Here is a 17,095-nt window from a genome sequence, read left to right on the forward strand (position 1 = left end):
TTTTTTGGTTGTTATTTTCATTTCTAATAGTTTTATTTCAATAAAATATAAAGATTAAAACAAAATTTAAACTTTCACTACATATTTCCAATTTCTTACATCTCTCACCTGGCTACAGCATATTAGCAGATCTACGGATTTGTAATGTGAAACTTGACCAAACGCAACACATTAGGTTGGAGAATTTGCTGAAAGCACTACATTTGCCAAATATAAATGTTATCCTAAAGACGAATAGGTTGTGCTCGTACAATCTGTGCAGCATTCAACATTCTGCATAAACCATTGTTGAAGCAGGGAGACCTTTAATTGCAGAAAGGTTGACCGACCAAAGTGGCTTTTTGACTAGGGTTAAAGTGTAGTATCTTTTCTAATACTACAGTTCATCTGTTCTGTTCTCGGTCAGTGAAGGAGAAGAAATTCTAGATAAAAAAACAATTTATTTTTTGGGTTCTTGTGCAGAATTTGAACCAGATGTAACTGACCATTAGTTCGGCTTTGCTCGGAACATGACGTGATGTGCTCAAGTTTGACTATAATCTGATGTGAGCAGACGATTTTTGGGGAAAATATTGGGGGGAAAAAAATCAATAAATTAAGTGGTATAAAATTCTAAGGGAATATCCTGGTTGTCTTAATTTAATCAAAAAACAAATTAAAAAAAAATGGTTGCCCAGCACCACTCTAAAGAATAAAATTGTTCATGTAAAAAAAAAAAAAAATAAATAAAAAATAAAAAACTTGGTTACTTTACATTAGTTACAAAAACCAAAAAAAAAAACAAATGCAAAAAAGAAAAAAAAAACATTAAAAAAGTGTTTGTTAAAAAAATATGAGAAACACATTAAAAAAATCGTTATCTTATTAATTTTGTTCAATTTTGTTTGACAAAAAAAAAAAATGGTTGGAGAAAGTTTACTTTACATTAATTACAAAATTAAAGAAAAAAATACAACTTGTCTATTTTTTTTTCCCTTAAAAACTTTGTTACAAGAATAAAACAGAACTTGATCGTTGTTTCTTTTTCATTTTTGTTATATTTTTTTCTGGTGATTTGATTATATTTAAATTGTTTTCTTCAATATTTCCCTTGAATAGTGTTGTTATGCTTGGATGATTGGCAACGCTCAGTGAAAGCCGACATGTTCCAAGCAAAGTTGAGCAGCCAGTTCAAATTCTGAACAAGTACCCTTTTTCGGAGCTAGAATTTTATCGCATTAAAAACAGAGTTGGGATTGAAAGCAAGTGATTGAACAATACTGTACAAAGTGAAGTTTGGAGACAGTTGACCTGCTGAATTGTGATGGCTGAAGAGTGAGCTTGTGAAATATATAAGCAAGTTTAATTTGTGGACAATAAATAAAAAAGAAAAAGAGAGCGTGTAGTAGAACAAGATGAGAAGATTAAATGAGAGTTAGAAACAACAATCACTACATTTTGATTACAATTATTAGTTTATTGTGTAGATAACAAAAACGCAAATATGACAACCATACATTTTAACTCATGAAGTGTACAGTTTGTAAATGTTTGAATGTCAAACCTGATTCAATTGTTATGTTCCTTAGCTCAGACAATTACGACCTGTTCAACTTAGAGAAGGCATTTGATAACAGCAGTGGCAAGATGTGCAAGATATCAATCAGAACAGCCGGAGCTTAAAACCCCGTGTTTGCAAAAAGATTCACTTCAGTGCCTCGAATGTATTGGGCAGGAGAAAGTTAGTGAGGCCATCAACATCAGTGAGGGTTATAAGCACTAGGCAACCAACCAAGGGCGACAACTTGCCATATGGTTATTATTAACAGGAAGTTGCTAGTAGGTTGTATCTGCTGATACCAGAATTATGCTTTGCCATAACAGAGATTTTTAAAAATTTCTACTAGATGGGAGTCACTGTTTATCAAGGCTTGAAGGTCAGTCATGGATAAGTGTTACTGAGTATCAGGTGGTCAGTGAGACAACACAATCATTATTGATAATGGTGGAACTTGAGTAGTGTTTGTTTATTGAACAGGATGACTTGAAAATGGCCATGTTATAGTTAAGACAGGAAAGAATACTTTTAGCAGCTCCTCCCAAGATGAGGCAACAGTAATTCATCTTAAGACGTATTTGACTTTTTATATAGGTAGAGGATTCCATTGGGAGTGAGATACCACCCATTTTACTAGCAACATTGGAAACAGGTTTGATCTAAGTCTTCCATTTCAGGATACAGAAGCTTATCATGACAGGGTCCTTCTTCAAGACGAGAACTGTTCTTTTTGATTGGAGCCAAGTCAGGATCAGAGTGCTGGTGGTGAAAACATGAAAGCTTGGTTTTAGATGCATTAAAGGCGACCAGCCATCTTTTTTTTACATTGTACCACGTGATCATAGTCAAAATAGAGAGAATTCAAAATATATTGATCATTGCTAGTGTTTGAAGCTCAACATCATTTGCCTTCCATTTCCACTTTAGCAAAAGTCCCACTGGTTTGCTATAGATTTATTAAAGAAAATTAAATTAACTATTTTTATTCTATAAACCAAACAATGAACCTCTGTAGAAACTTTTGTTATTATTTTCATGTCTTTAAAAGGAAATTAAAACCGACTTTTAAGAAAATAACTATATGATTGTATGTTTATTACATTTTTTTTTTAAATATAAATTACAGTCAATAATTTATTACGTTTTGAAGGAAGAAAAATTTGTAAAAAAAATAAATCAAATGGTTTCAAAATTTAAAAAAGAATTATTACTGAAAATTACATGAGTTGGAGACTCATGATTCCATGATTCTGTTTGCAATCTCAGAAAATTGGTTTCCCTATTTTTTTTTATTGATTTTGGATGGAAGGAAAAATGCAGGACAACATTAATCGATCTGGATTAATATGAAATGATTGATACAACTAAGATCGATACAGTTAAGTGAACAAATACTTTCATAATGGATTTGTAAAAGAAATCTACATCTATTCTAGTTCCTTTTTGTTTTTTGTGTCTGAAGAAAATGGTATTTCCAAATTGTTTTATCGTAAGTTTATGCAAGCTGTACTCATCATCAGCAGCATCATTGGTTTAACGACCATTTTTTTAATGGAAATTATTACAGACAAGGTCTGAAGACACTTAGTGTAAGGAGCTAACAAAAACGAAAGATGATTATCGCAAAGACAAGAGATGCCAAGCTAATGGACTCAGGATCTGTATTTCAATGATGTATCAAAACAGTGAATCAATGAAGACCACTAAACTAACAAGTTAAATGAGCTGGAACAAAGGAAGCAAGGAATAGATCAGACAATTCTGAGGAACACATACTGGCATGCTTTGGATGGCTTTAAGAAATTAACTTCCAAAATAACCTATTTCTAGCCAGGTCTTTATTTATCCCTCAAGTACATTTTTATCACTTCCTCCAATTTTTTTCTTTGACCATCTCCTGTAAACTAAACCTGCTACCTCAACTGTTCTACATCTATTAACCCAAGAACCACACAAAATGGATTTAGAGCTAAGCTTCTATCTTTATATCATCAACGCTCTAATCCTTATCTGGCATCTGTTGGGCTGGATGGTTCTCGTCTTCAGGAGGCGCCATATTTTGACAAGCTTCGGGGTCTGATCTTTACTCCTGATCTGAAATAGAACACGTACATCAAATCCATAGCCAAGGTTGCTGGAAAAATAGTGGGATCCTTCTACCACTCTGGTAGATATCTCACTGCTAATGCAATTCTCTACTTGTATAAGAGCCAGGTGCATCCAAGGATGGAGTACTGTTGCCACATCTGGACAGGAGCTGCTAGAAGCACCTTATCCTGCCTTGACAAAGTTCCAAATGAACTTTGTGGATTCTTTCCCACAGAAGAGATGTTGCGAACCTGTCTCTGCTTTATCATTATTTTCATGGCAAGTGCTCGTCTGAGCTCCAATCTATGGCCCCAACCTTGTCAAACTTTCCCGAAAAACACTCATCTAACTGAAACCACTATCAATGATTTCCCCTACTCTTTATCTGTGCCTACACCTAAATGTAGATTCTATGAACAAAACTTCTTTCTTAGAACTGCACGATTGTGGAACTCTCTTCCAATTTCCTGCTTTCCAGCTGACTACAATATGGCTGTTTTCAAGTCTAACGTAAACAAGTTCTTGATGAAACATCCCCTTAAGTAATCCAATTCACCAAATTTCCACTACTAACAAGTGCTATGATATTGTCCCATCAATTACTCTATAATCATTAACCTTTATCCTTTAGTGGCCTCGATGCCTTGATAAGTGGTGACTTCTTTGTAAAAAACAAAAACAAAAAAAAACATAAGCATAACACTGAAAAATATTTTAAATTCAAATTTAAAAAGACAAAAATATGGTATGGCTCTTGTACTATTTAGACTATTCAGATCATTCTCCTCATCTTGGAGGTTATTATCACAACATTTTGGTGAATGTAGCCTTTGACCTTCTTCATGATCACCCCTTTTATCTATTATATGGCCCTTTGTGGTCCACAAGGACCTCTAGCACAACAGATAACATGCTAAGTTACAATCAGTTCTTAGCGACAATCTTTTGTAGGTTGACGGATCAATCCTCAGTACAGATAATACTAAGAATACAATTATGAATTATTTAAGACTTCTTCTACCTGGTCATGGCTGATGGAACGAGAGCAATCTACCCTTGCGGATTAAATATTCAAAATTCTGTACAGAGTTTTACAAGATACACCTGAAGAAGATGGGAGATTACCTTGGCTGAAATGCTGTGAGAATAATATTTAAAATAAGAACAGTAGTAACCTCCAACCTTCTTCAGGTATATCTTGTCAAACTCTGGAATCTGCATGAAATTTAAATGGAACCCTTTCTTCAATCCACAAGAGATCTTTGGTGCAACAGATAAAGTACTAGTAAAATTCAGTTGTAAATTCAGTTCTAAAGGTTGAAAGTTCAATCTTCAGTGCAGGCAATACTCAAAATACAATTGTTAATGACTTCTACCCAGTCATGGTTGATAGAAAGAGAGCACAATACCCCCATGGATTAAATAAAGGGTTTTGTTTGAAATTCTGTGTAGATTCCAGAGTTCAACAAGTGACAACTAAAGAAGGTTGGAGGTTACATCGGCCGAAATGTGAAAAAAAAACAACAAAAAAAAACACCTAAGATGAGAACAGTAGTCTGAATAATCCAAATTATCAATCCTCATTGTAAAAATACAAAAATAAAAATTATTTTTTACTATTTTCTCTCTTAGATTAATCCTTTCGATCCCTCCTTTCCTTCTTTTTGTATGTAATAAAGAGACAAAGCAAACTAATCAATTAGTTTTACCATATAATTAAACTTCCAGACCCAGACATAAAAAAGAAAGAAGCAATGACATTTCTTAACATTGTTTATTTCATGTTTAATTAAATGCTAAAGAAAACATCAATTAGAATAATTAAGTTTATTCAAATGCTGAAAGTTCATTTAAACTGGCAAGCTCGGTGATTGATTGGTTTGATAAACAAAAGAAATTCGTGTAATATTTGTGACTGGTAAAAAACAGCATTAGCAATGTTTTGCAAGTTGTTGTCTCTCATAACATTGTGAGCTGTCCCTCTTTACATCTGGTGTAAATTATATAAGCAGCTACATTAGGAACATCATGATATATGGAAGTGAATCTCTCACCTTGTCATCTATTGTCCGACTGTAGCATGATGAGAGAACTAGGATTAGAAACTTATGTAAAAAGGGACAGACAACAGTAAGTAAAAGAGCAAATTAGATAAGTTTGAAAATGATATTTGGAAAAAAGTTAGAATCGAACCCTGTGGGCAAGTGTTAAAAAGATAATAGATATTTAATTTAGGAATGTAGTCGATTGTTTATTCTTTTAGAAATAACTGGATATCAAATATGTCAGTTAAAAGAATGGACAATACAAGTTTAGAAATAATGATAATTCAATTTAGGAATTTCTTTGTTTACTAGAGACGTGTAGATGCATGTGCAAAGTGCACGTGTAATTTGAAACATGAGGGAGTCACATTGTTTCACCACGCCTCTGACGTCATCAAGAAAGGAGATTCCCAATATATTGAGATGGGTTCGAGTCATAGAGAGACGAGAGTCAGAGAGCGACTTAGTGAGAGCTGATGCCCTTGGAGGCAAAGGGAGGAAGAAGAAACTATGTAGTCGTAAAGGCTTGAATCCCTGACCATCATCAATCATCCAGCTGGTATGAATAAAGAATCATCTATATTTGTAAACTGTTGTCTTTGTCTGTCGTCGTTCCACCAAAAGGAAAAGGTAAATGTGTTTTGTCTATCATCTTAAAAGAACTGTCTGTCTCATTCCTATCACCATTAAGTAATGACTCTCTGATGTAAAAAGATCAGCATCATCATCATCATTGTGATGCACTCAGTGTTGCATCATACCTCTCAGATGCGTAATAATAACCTGAAGTCCCCAGGAATTGTCACAGTCGTCATCATGATATAAACAGTAAATAAATGTCATTATCATCCGTATTATGTGTCTCCGATACGCACGCCCCTGACTACACAACAAAGCATCTGTAATGTGAAATCTGACCCAATGCAACAAAGTAGGTCAGATGATTTGCTGAAAGCATTACACTTGTCAAGCGTAGAGGTTATCCCAAGAATGAATCAATTATGTTTGTATGGCCATATAGAGCATCCATCCTCCTAGATGAACCATTGCAGAAGCGGGAATGTTTCAGATTGCTTGAAAAATTGGCCAACCAAGGAAAATTTGGATGCAAGTGATTAGACAAAAAGGCACAAAATAAAATTTGGATACAGCTGATGGAGAATGAGTTGTAGAAGGTTGGAGGTTACATCGTCCAAAATGTTGCGCGAATTACACTCAAGATGAGAACAGTAGTCCAAATATTTCAAATTATCAATCCTCATCTTAAAAATTAGAAACTGTTTGAAAGAATATTTTTCTTTTTTTACAAGGAAGACACTTTTTATCAAAACCCAAAGACCACTCGAGGATAACATCTGGTATTATTTGGATAACTTTAAGGGGGTCAGGAGACTTTAGTCTAGTTAGGAACAAAGTGCAATATTTGCTCTGATACTACACATCATCTTTTATATTTTTGCAAAGGCAATCCAGAGTACCCCTTTTTGGGAAGCTGGATTTTCTCCACATTAAAAACTGACCTTGTGTTCAACCTTGCCCTTGTGCAGAGGCAAGTATATATATACTAGTGTTGAGATGATTAATCAGAATCAAAACCTTTTTGGGTATTAGAATCAGAAAAATTTGTACCTATTTTCCAGTGCCAAAAACGATTCTTTTAATTGTTTTATTTTTTCTTTATTTCATTTTGTTTAAAACAAAATCTTCCAGTACTGGTAGTAAAATTAAGATAAATATTTATTAATTTTAAACTACCAACTACCAGTAAAACTAAAATCTATAAACTATACCTCCCAAGTTTATTTTTACGTTTGAGAAAATACCTGGACATTTAACATGTGTTTTTATATTGCCCCCCCCCCCCGCCATTTAGCCCCCAAAGTCCTCAGGGGACGTCAAATTTTTGTGAAAATGAACAAACAGCACAGTTTTAGGTCTTAACATATGTAAATTTGAGTTCTGCACCATGCAAAAAAAAAGAAATGACTAAGTCCATCATTAGACCCCCCTCCCCATTTAGCCCCAAAAGTCTCCCACACCTTAACATATTTACATTTGAGTTCAGCACCATAGAAAACTGCTAAATAGACATACACAGAAAATTTGGGACAAATATGGTAAAATGGAGTGTTTTTATTAGCCCTAAAAGAGCTCATGGGGCACACTCAAGAGTTATTGTGAAGTATAGACAAACAGAATTATATAGAAATCAGTTAGTTACAACTTTTCAGAAAGTTTTATAAAAATTTAAGGCATCAATTTTTTTTTTAATAAGCATAAAAGTATCAATTTTAGTCATTTTAACCCAAAAGGCAACCCTAGGAGGGAAACCGCACAGTTTTCATGGAAAATCCGTTCTGTTACTTTTTTACTCATATCATGTTTAATGTTTGTGCAAAATTTCAAAAAATTCCAAGGTGCAGTTATTGAGAAAAATGCGAACAGACAAGGGTGAATTTACAGGTCCACCCTCCTTTTGTCGGGGAACCAACAAAGCTATAATAGACAAATGTAGATATAATAAATGGATGTCACTTACAAATTGCAATGGTCTTCATGTCCAAAAGATAAGCAATTTTCTTGTTATTGTCTTGTCCTCTCACTTTTCTTTCATTTAAACGAGCACTGAAAAATAGACATTTATCAAATCTTGAGATCAGAGACATTTTGTAACACGCACAAAGACTCAACTCAACAGGCATCTAACAATAAAAAAAAATATAAAATTAGACTTTTTAGTACATTTTTTTTTAAAATTCCATTTTCACCTCAAACAAGGCACAGTGCCACTTTGATGTAGGGGGCTACTTTCAGGGACATAAGTTGCAGGGATGCTATGTAGGGAGTTGAGCAGCAAGATGTCTGTTCACATTACACTTGAACTTCTGAGTGTCAGTACAGTTGAGAAAGCAGGAACCCGGAAGGGCGTTGCAAAGTCTAGCAGTTCTGGGGAAGAAACTATTAGAGTAGAAGGCTTTCTTACATCTAGGAATCTCTACTATGTAGGGGTGGGATTTGGCTGCTTGTCGGGTTTGTCAGGAGTTATTACATAAAGGGGATACACGGGATTGTAATTTGTTGGAGCATCCACCATTAAAATACTTGTAGAACAAGCAGAGGGATGCAACATTTCATCAGTGGGACAGAGGCTGAAGCCTAGATGACAGTTTGGGACATTAAAAACAGGAAAAAGTTATGGCCCATTGACATAGAAGTAGTGCTTTATACAAACTGATGATTGAATATAGTTAAATTTGTGCTCATTTTTTTCATTAAATACTAATCTCTATTAATCCATAGCTGTACATCAAATGGATACCATACTACTGAGTTTGCTGCACCAATAAAAAAGGTTCATAAAAAATCTCAGTCAGATTGGCCAAGTAGTTTCCAAGAAAATTTCTAGAATAGATGTGGTAACTAATCCCTATCAATCCCAATTAACCCTTAACTATGCATCAAATGGATACGATAATAATTAGTTCGCTGCACCATACAGGGCCATACAAAATTTTCAGCCAAACAGATCCAGGAGTTTCCAAAAATGATAACTAAAATGAGGGGGGAAAAAAACATATTACAAAGTCTTTTATGATTAGGGTGCAATTGCACTGAAAGTCTCAGAAAATTAAATAAAAATGATTTTCATTAAAAAAACAGATTACAGTATTACTCAGTTTTCAAATGGTCTCATCTTAATCTTACGAAATAAGGCTTTCAAGGATGTGGCTTGCTGCTATTCATATATCTATATTATATTTCTCTTTGTCTGAAGACAAAATAGATGGCATATAGTATCAGAACAGATACTACACTTTACCCTTAACCAAAAGGTAAATTTTCTCATTGATAGACACCACTCTTCTGGATGAGTAGATGAGATTTCCTGACTGATCCTCTCTACTCAGAATCAAAAGGCATTGTTCTCTCCATCAATTCTAATAAAACAGAGTTAATGCGTTCTTATTAAGAATCGGTATAATCATGTTGACACACCGGTTCTTGTTTAACCATCAAAGTTAAGCAACGTTGAGCCAGGTTAGTACTAAAATGGGTGACCATTTGGAAATTCCAGGTACTGTATGTACTCTCCGCTTATCTTGGCATTGTTTCTAGTCATCCTGGACTTCTCCTTGCCACTGGACTCAAGCAGTGCTGAATCAGGAGAGGTGTGATTGAGGATTGCATAATCCTTGCTCCACAATTACACGCACAGCTAACCTTACAGGGGGGGTATCCTTTGTCTTTCGAGATTGAATGGAGGCAATGACTAAGAGTCATGATATCTTGTAAATCTTGGAAATTAGTAGACCAGTTCATAAGTTATTGTAGCAAAACGTTGCTTATTGAATGTGATGTCAATCGTAGGTGTAGGTAAAGAATGAAGCTAACAATCATATGAAAATCAAATCTCTCTGATAATATAAAATGAAACAATGTCAGTGACATAGCATGAATGAAATGTAAAATCATGTTTCTAATCAAAAATGAAAGAGTTAAGTGATTTTGAATGGAAAAATTCAATGATTATTTTACAGTGTTAGGAATAAGACATTTTTTAATGAAAATTCAACTTGCAACTGAACATCTACTTTGTAAGTTTATCTACTTCTTCTGTAACAGAGCGAAGATGCACATATGACAGCAGCAGCAGTTGTATGCAGATGACTGAGCCATGTGTGAGTTGATGTCACAGCGAGAAAAAAAAGGAAAGAAAAAGATTATAAAAAAAAGAAAAACGTGGCCGTGTAGTGACTGTGGCCTGAGAGCGACAGGGAAAGATTTATACTAAATATAGCTGGACAAAGAGTACCATGTGTTCGACACAGCAAAGCTTTGTTAAGCACATTATAATATGAGAAGACTTTTGAACAAGAGACAAGGCGTTATTCTGGAAGTACTTGTAAATAAATGTCTGCTGTTTCAACTGAAAAAAAAAAGTGAGTTGAATTCTTCCCTTGTTTTTGCAACTGTCTGCATACAATGTGCGTGTCCTGAGTGTTGATATGTAACAACTATGTTACACTTTGTCAAGGGATTAGACACAAGATCAGATAGGGACTTGAAAAGCAAAATGAAGTACATTCTGGCTTGAGTGAATCCAATTGGCATTTTTCAGTAGGGTTACTTCAATAAACCAAATGGAATGTGCTCTGATAAACTCATAACACTTGTGCCCCCTTGATGTACATACTCTCAATTGACTCAATAAGCAACAAAATCCCACCCATTCACTGTTGAGATCCCTAGATGCCAGAAAGCCTGTTACTCTAATAGTTTCTTCCTTCGGACTGCTAGACTTGAGAATTCTCTCTGTGTTCCCTGCTTCCCTGACTATACTAGCCATCAGAAGTTTGTGAACAGGCATCTCGCAACTTAACTCCCCACAGTTCCAAATGTTCCAAGTGGCAATACGCCTTGTTTGGGGTGGAAAAATAAAAACCTAACCATTTCTCAAAGACAGAGAAATCAGGCCTGGGAGGGTGCACTTCCTAGGACGGAACAGAACTATACTTTAGCCTGGCTGCAACAAAACTATTGTCAGACTGATTGTTGAAGATGTATGAGAAACAATGTAAAACTTTGGTTTACAATTTATTTGAAATGAACGATGAACCAACAGATTTGAAATGGCACACATACATCAAATCCATTGCCAAGGTCACTGAAAAAATGGTGGGATCATTCTACTGTTCCAATAGATATCTCACTGCCAATTCAATTCTCTACATGCATAAGAGCCAAGTACATCCAAAGATGGAATACTGGGCAGGAGCTGCTTGAAGCACTCTATTCTGCCTTGACAAGAGTTCAAAATAGACTTTGTAGCCTAGTAGGAGATGCCTTTTTCTCTTCCCTGCAACCTCTTTCCCACAGATGAGATGTTGCAAGCATGTCTCTGCTCTATCGTTATTTTCATGGCAAGTGCTCTGAGCTCCAATCTATGGTCCACCCCCCCCCCTGCCAAACTTTCACAAAATCACTCATCTAGCTGAAACAGCTATCAATAATTTCCCCACACTCTTTACATGTGCCTAAACCTAAATGTGGATTCTATGAACAAAGCTTCTTTCTCAGAATTGCACGCCTGTGGAACTCTGGTCCGTTTGCCTGCTTTCCAGCTAACTACAGTACGGTCGTCTTCAAGTCTAACATAAATAAGTTCTTGATGAACCTTCCTTTTAAATAATCCAATTTACCAAATTTTCACTAATGATTACTACGATATTGTCCCAATGACTACGTTGCACTCATTAACCCTTATCTTCGAATGTCCTCCAGGCCTTTATAAGAGGTGACTCCTTTGTAAAAAAAAAAAAAATATGTCAGAGATTGTTATTGTGAATATGTATTAAATTATTATAACTTGAGTTCCTTCAGCTATAATCGAAACTGAAACCAAAACTTATAATTCTTGGTAAAATTATTTATTACAAGAAATGGAAGGTCATAACAAATGACAGTCACTCGGAAGAAAGCGTGACACACAAAATAACACACACGCTATCATTAATATATAGATTCTAAGCTATGAAAAACAGATTTCTTTTTTTTTTAATTTTTGAAATGAAGAATGAATGTTCATATTATTTGGATTAATCGGATTACAGTAATCCAAAAAGATTTGTTTTGATACTTTATTTTTTCTGCAGCACCTTATGCATTTTGGGGCCAGTAAATAACGGAGCATAGCGGATCCAAAGGTTTTGGAGAAAATAATTCCCTATTAATCAATAAGAATGGTTCAAATCGAAAAGAAATTCAAAGACCCACCTACCTGACCAGCAGAGGGTTCATGAACTCTGTCCGTACACAACCAATGATTTCATTGACACCGTATTCAATCAAAGTAAGTTCACCAGCATTAAAGATCATACAAACCTAAGAAAAAACAACATCTCAACTATATATCCAATACTAAATAAAAGATGAGGAATAAAAGTTATATATAACTTTATTGTATATGGACAATAAGGAAAAGTAAAGGGAAAAATTAAGAAAAAAAAACTTGTTAGGACATAGCGTTCCAAAGCTAAATGCTTTTCATCAGAAGAGTAGAAAGGCCAGAATTATACACAATGCAAATATAAAAAAAAAAAAAAACTGGTTTAATAACATTTAGATATAAAATGAGAATGAAGGAATAGGCTAATATAGTAAAAAATAATTAAAAGTAGGTACAACATATAAGGGTAAATTGGAAGGGTAGTATATATGTAGGTAATAGTAAATAAATAAAATAAAAATAAATTATATATAGGTCACTGTGAAATAATGAGGATCACTAAAGAAGAGCCAACAATAAAAGAAAGGAAAAGATATGGAAGAGAGATGAGAAAGTGGAGAAAGGAGAGGAGATAGAAACAGTAAATAAGGGATATCGGAATACATATATAAATAAGATAAAAAATAAAATGATCTAAAAGCGAAGAAAAGATTGTTTGCTCTTCTTAATAATGTTGATCTTTTCTTAACAAGTTTTTGCTTTGTTAAAGATTTAATCTTTGGAAAAATTCATTCTACATAAAATTTAGAAAATAACCGGACTACCCGTGACCCGTTGGGTCAGTATGTTATATTAGCTATGGAATTAATGCATGAGCGTGACACTTGTGATTTAAAGAAAATAGTTTTTTTTTTGACATAACAGAAACATTTCTATGAAAGTATATTAAAATGAAAGAATATAGATAGATTTCTATGAGTCGTTCTGTTTATTATAATTGATTATTTTTGAAAAAAAAAAAATTTACAGTTACTGAATTATAAGTGGTTGGCTATACTTATAGGTAAATGTGCACTGAACAGATACCATAATACTTATAGTTAAATTCACATTTTGATATATCTGCTTTTTTTAAGTTTTTTTCTTAGATTGTTCATTTCTATATTACGTTATTTTAAACCCCACTCTTCCCATGTTAAATAATAATTTTGAAATAATGACGTTAATATTTCAGTGCGCAGGTCATGCGCAACCGGATGTCGTAAACCAGAAAGTGAGTTACATACATCGTTACAAGGTCATTTGAGTTTTATAATTATATAGATTATTCTTTAACTCTAAACTGGTGAAGATTTCATCTGGCAGGGTCTGTTTTCCAGCAATAGCTAAAGCAAAGTAACTAATTATTTTTTAAGAAATTATTTCCCTTATGCCAACTCATTCATTAAGTAATCTACAAAAGTGTGTGTCCAGAGAGAGGAATGGGCTAAAGAGAGAAGAAAGATCGAGTGCATTTCTATGTGGTCCACCCTTCCAGGCTTTGACTCCTCACTCTTTTAGAAAAGTGTTAGTTTATTGCTACTCTCCCAAGGAATGTTGATGGGGCTGCCCAGGCAAATATTTGCATTTTTATAACTAGAAGAGTATTTGTCGCAAAGATTTTATAGGGGAAGAAGGCTTGATCTTATTCAAAATTTATAAACTGTATTTATATCTGTTAAGGCATTCTTACTTAAGTAAAAATAATAAGTTGAATATAGAAATAACAAATATCTATAAATATCACAATTCCTAGCTTGTAGCGAAAGAGTAATATCAGATTAATCAGATGGAAATCTAAGCAAGGAAATCCGCACACATACATAACTGAATATCATTAAATGAAAATATAAACAAAAAGAAATACTTACATTTTCGTTATCAAAATAATATTTCTCCTTTCCTCCCGAGAACTGCCATGGAATCTGGAAAACAGATCAATTATTGATTTTTAACCGATTGTAGATCTATTTCTTTCTCTTTCAAACAAACGGAATGAATAACAAGGAAAAATAATATATCATTCCAATACCATCTGTTGGCATAAAGATTATAAACATGAAGGTTATCAAAACAAAAACACATACACTTTCACACGCGGCATAATTATAGCAGTGGTAAACACTGAAATTTATTTCCTCTTTTGGAGAACAGCCCCTGCAAGGTGATTGGTTCACATGAGGATCAATGAAACCCTAAGTAACTACTTTCAGACCCTTTGAGATTAAGGACACTTTAGAAGAATGATATGCAATAAAATTCTTTTTTTAAACTTGCAAACAATGCTACAGAAACATATGGAATTCTTCAGATTGCTTTTGGACTATCTTGCATGAATTGCACATAAGTTTTTGAGTGGCATAAGAGATTCAAGGAAGGTAGGGAGTTTTTGAGGGATGATGAGAGGTGTAGGAGGGGTAAGGAAGTCAGAACACTAGAATTGATTGGTCAAATGAAGAATTTCATGGATAAGAACTGTTGTGTGTCTTTAGAAAAGTTTGTCCCAAGGATGCTCAGAAAAGATCAGACTATTTGACCAAGATGGGCATCAAGACAGTTCCTCACTCTTCTTATAGTCCAGAACTTGCTCCCTGTGACTTTTGGTTATTCCCTAAGCTCAAGGAAGACCTTAAAGCCTGTTGTTATGAAACAATTGAGGAGAGTAAAGGGACTGTGATGAGAGTCATTGACGTGCTTACATAAGAAAACTGCCATGGGTCCTTCCAGAAGTTGTTGGAACAGTACAACAAGTGCATTGCAGCCGGATGAGATCACTTTGAAGGGCACTAGAGTATCATTAAAAGTGCCCATACAAAAATAGTCTGAAAACTTATTAAAAACGCACCTTGTATTTTCATAATTACAGAAATAATATATCTTTCATTGAAAAAATTGGCCAGCATTTGCATTTTTTTAACATGAGAGTCACAACTTATCAAAGCCCAAGGCCATTCAAGGATAAAGATTAATGAGTGTATGATAGTCACTGAAGCAACAGCATATTAATAGTTAGTAGTGGAAATGGGGAAAAAATGGATTGTTTTGGTAGGATGCGGTTCAACAAGAACTTGTTTACATTGGACTTTAAGATGACCATTTTGTAGTCAGCTGGAAAACAGGCAAGCGGAACAAAGTCTACAGGCAAGCAGTTCTAGGAAAGAAGCGTTGTTGATGGAATTTGCATTTAGATTTCAGCACATATAGGGAAAAAAAAAATCATGAAATATTTATTCGGCACCTTCATACTTTTTATCTGGAAAATTTTGATGATAGCACAGTCCTCATCTATAATATAAAAGCGAAAATGTGTGTTAGTATGTGCACATTTTTTGTATGTCCGGTAAAGGTTTTTGGAGGGGGGGGTCACTAATTCTTAAAACTTTTTATATACTCCCTAGATTATAATATCTCCGATTTACAAAAGGAGGTTGTGTCTATCTTTTATTTGAGCGACTTTTACACACTATTTTTGTGGTATTTCCTAGTCTCTGCGTGTTTGTTTGGCTTTTTCGTATAAAAGTAAAACATTAAAAAAAAAAAAAAAAAAATCGAGTCGCTGGCCTCCGTGGCCAGCAGAATCAGCTTTGATCACTGTGGGGAAAACCCCTTCATATCAGACAATTGCTATTCATTAAGACACTGCCAGAGCTCCCCACTCTTGGGGGAGCTGATTTAAACCATGACGATGGAAAGAACTGCCGAACTGCCGTGATTTAATTTCTTCTACGTTAACTCATTCACTTTCACTTTCTGCATGTCAACTTTTTAATCGTTAAATTAGAACGCTTTTCACTTCCTGTCCTGTCGTGGCTGAGCGGTAACATCTCAGTTTTTTTTTCACTTTCACCTTCGCGTCAAGGCTTCGGGTTCGAGCCTACCTGGCTAGTACAATTTTTTTTTTTTTCCTCAACACACATCTTCAAACACCCAGGCAATGCCAGGCACCCACGCTAGTTCTACATAAATACCAATTGAACTGTAATATTGAAATCTGAATGCATGCAAATTTTCGGTGGAGCCTTCAAATTAAGTTATGTTTACTTCAGAGGAGTTTGGAAACCGGAAGTCATTTGGATGAGCTAATGTGTGAAATTGCCACTACGTTTGATTACCTAAAAGAGGTTGATATGATATAAAACAAAGTGGCCTAGAGTTAGAGATTTTTTGACAATCACGTCGAATCATGTATATTTCTGAAATAATAATGCTAACTCCTTATTAGAAAATAAACTGATATATTTTTTTATTGTGTCATGGAGTCTACTTTGGATACGGGTTTCCCATCAGGAGTTTCTTTTCGATCTCTAACCTATATATCGTCATAGAAGTAAAGAGATTTTTCCAACTTTCTTCCCTTCTTGTCTTTTTGTTGACCACAATCCCAAACATAATCACCTTTTAAATCCGTTCGGTATCAATGAATTAAACATTAGATAACATGAAAAGGATTGATATGCTACAAAATAAAACAACCAAACCATGTACGTATACAGTTTGTATTGACTGATTTCTTGATATAAAAGGTAGGCCCTGAAACAGTGTGTATTCTCTCCTGACGACCCAAAATGATCTGTACACCAGAATGTATTACCCTACAAAGAAAAAAACCCATAAACTTTACTATATACAAGTCTACAGGAAGAGGAGGCTCCAAAATGG

At 34.5% G+C, this 17,095-nt stretch overlaps 1 protein-coding gene across 1 annotated transcript in view; it reads right to left on the bottom strand.

The window, feature by feature from the left end:
• Positions 1 to 17,095, bottom strand: part of LOC145261148 (intraflagellar transport protein 172 homolog) — a 265,859-nt gene that overhangs the window by 173,960 nt on the left and 74,804 nt on the right. The window contains exons 11-13 of the mRNA XM_080119448.1: positions 14,308 to 14,361; positions 12,449 to 12,552; positions 8,210 to 8,295 (exon numbers count right to left, since the gene is read on the bottom strand). Coding sequence (XP_079975574.1) covers positions 8,210 to 8,295; positions 12,449 to 12,552; positions 14,308 to 14,361 — 244 coding nt within the window. The remainder of the gene's footprint in view (positions 1 to 8,209; positions 8,296 to 12,448; positions 12,553 to 14,307; positions 14,362 to 17,095) is intronic.

This window comes from Euprymna scolopes, chromosome 37 (assembly GCF_053919585.1).
Source record: "Euprymna scolopes isolate OS-2025 chromosome 37, ASM5391958v1, whole genome shotgun sequence".
NCBI classification, from domain to species: domain Eukaryota; kingdom Metazoa; phylum Mollusca; class Cephalopoda; order Sepiida; family Sepiolidae; genus Euprymna; species Euprymna scolopes.